At 36.1% G+C, this 2355-nt stretch overlaps 1 protein-coding gene across 1 annotated transcript; it reads right to left on the bottom strand.

The window, feature by feature from the left end:
• Window positions 1-525: 525 nt before the first annotated feature.
• On the bottom strand, window positions 526-2119 carry LOC109212537 (crocetin glucosyltransferase, chloroplastic-like). Its single transcript, XM_019376187.1, has one exon. It carries the CDS (start codon window positions 2073-2075, stop codon window positions 630-632), a length of 1446 nt encoding a protein of 481 aa, XP_019231732.1. The 5' UTR covers window positions 2076-2119; the 3' UTR covers window positions 526-629.
• Window positions 2120-2355: the final 236 nt, after the last annotated feature.

Here is a 2355-nt window from a genome sequence, read left to right as displayed (position 1 = left end):
AATTTTCTGAGTTTCCTCTCCTTCTTCTGCATACTTTTAGCATCAAAACAAAGCAAAAAGTAAGTGTGATTTGCTACCGAACTTTGTGTTCGCTGAAACACTGGGGTTTGAAGTACCACTACACCAGTGTGTAATTCGTTCTATCCTGGGAGGAAATAATCCATAACCTTGGGTACTAGGAGGGGATTAAATTCCTTAAGGAAACACTGTGAATTCAGTGGGCTCGAATTGGTTTATAGTCATTTCTGTTTATATTCATTACTGTTTATATTCATTTATATTTCCAGAATTTATTTTACAAATACAGTGTAATAACAATTAATTCCAAATTCAAGACAAAATTCCACGTGACTAGACCGAATAAAAAATCACACCGGGATACCCCTGCAAAAACAGACAAGAAGAAAGAAACATGACCATATATATGAATTAGATATGAACATAAACCATGGGAAATTCTAAGTATGCCATACTAGTTGCTCATTGAACAACAAAAGGATGTTCCACCAACAACAGACACACAAAAAAACTTCAATTAATTAGCTATTTTATTAAGGTCATCAGCTGAATTACATAACTTCACTCTCTCTACATGAAAACTATACTTTAGGATGAGAAAAAAGAACATTTTAATAATGACCGAGTAAAATCTCGTTAACATAAGCTTTGAGATTTACATTAGATGAACCATTTTCATTCATAGCTTCCTTAGCTAAATCCTCCCATTTCTTGGCATTCTCTCTAAGCTCCTCCCTTTTCTCTCCTTCCATCACAATCTCTATACACCGCGTGAACTCATCTCTTTCGACGAGACCTTCTTCATTGGCATTCACTCTGACGCCCGTCTTCCAAACATCTTGAATGAGCTTGGCGTTACAACCTTGATCCGTCCACAACGGACATGCAACAACTGGAATTCCAGAAGATAAGCTCTCTAAAATCGAATTCCATCCACAATGTGTCAAGAAACAACCCAACGAAGGGTGTTGTAAAACTTCCACTTGTGAACACCAAGATACTATTTTCCCCTTCTGTTCCAATTCCTCTTTACAACTCAATTTTCCCCCTAGTTTTTTCCCTTCTTTTCCTTCCCTGATCACCCACAAAAATGGTCTTCCACATTTTACTAATCCTTGAGCTATTTCTTCCATCAATTGACTTGATATCTCAGAGTAGCTACCAAATGCTATATAAATAACTGATTCTTTACTCCTTGTATCCAACCACTCCATGTAATTCTCCGAACTTCGTCTCAAATCAGCTCCAAATGAATTATCAGACGGATCTTTTCCACCAACAAAAGCCGAAGGAATTGAAGGGCCAATTCCAACCATTGTTAAATTTTTCAAAACCCTCAAAGCATTAGGTTCCAAAGCATCAAAAGTATTCACAAGTACTCTTGGATTTTCTTCACTATTCAATAGCTCAATATGGTCTATAATAGATTTAACTCCCCAACCATAACTAGAATTCACATCAGTGAACACAAACGAAGGAAAATCGCGACGACTCAACTGAGGCAACCCTGGAAGCTCTACAACTTGATCTTGAGAACAATTCTTGAAATAATCAGCATAATTAGACCCCACTTGTGGAAATATACTGAATATATTATTGTTGTAATCAGTGAAGCAATAATAATAAATATCGAGAGCTGTGGTTGGTTGGATCCAAAAAAGTGTGGATGGGACATTAATGTTCTTGGCCACTAAACCTACCCAAGCCATAACGGTCGTATAAATAATACACGTGAAAGGGCGGCCCTCTGCCACCCTGGATGCAACGAGTCTGGTCACGAATTCAGATCCGTGACTAATCAAAGAAGAATAAAATGAATGTAACTCATCTACTGATCCTTTAAAATTTCCATCATAGCCATCAGAGAAAGGAGCAAAGGTTAATCCTTCTATAGTTGGGAGATTTTTTATGCGATTGAAAGCTGTTAGGCTTGTGGAAAAAGTGACTTTCACTCCTAAATTAACTAATTTTTTGGAAAATTGAAGAGATGGATTAATATGACCTTGTCCTGGAAATGTTACAACAAGAACATGGCATTCGTTCTTCAATTTTTCCATATTTCTTTGGTGTAAGATAAAATGTTTACATTTATCTAAGGTTTTAATGAGAGTTTATATAAGAGAAAATTCTTGACATGGAGAAAGACTAATGACGTTTGCAGTGACAACATGAAAATTATACAAATTTTCTTCGATATTTTCAAAGAAATGTAGCCACCAATTCATAGAGGATAATAATTCTTGTAGAAACAACATGAAGTTGCCGACAAATATGTCACAACAGTTTGCCTTTTAGACAATGATAGCCATGAAAAGGTTGTATAGGTATGTTAGACGT

The sequence above is a fragment of the Nicotiana attenuata genome, unplaced genomic scaffold (assembly GCF_001879085.1).
Source record: "Nicotiana attenuata strain UT unplaced genomic scaffold, NIATTr2, whole genome shotgun sequence".
NCBI classification, from domain to species: Eukaryota; Viridiplantae; Streptophyta; class Magnoliopsida; order Solanales; family Solanaceae; genus Nicotiana; species Nicotiana attenuata.
The sequence above is the reverse complement of the archived record's forward strand: the minus strand, read 5'-3'. Positions and strand labels throughout refer to the sequence as shown.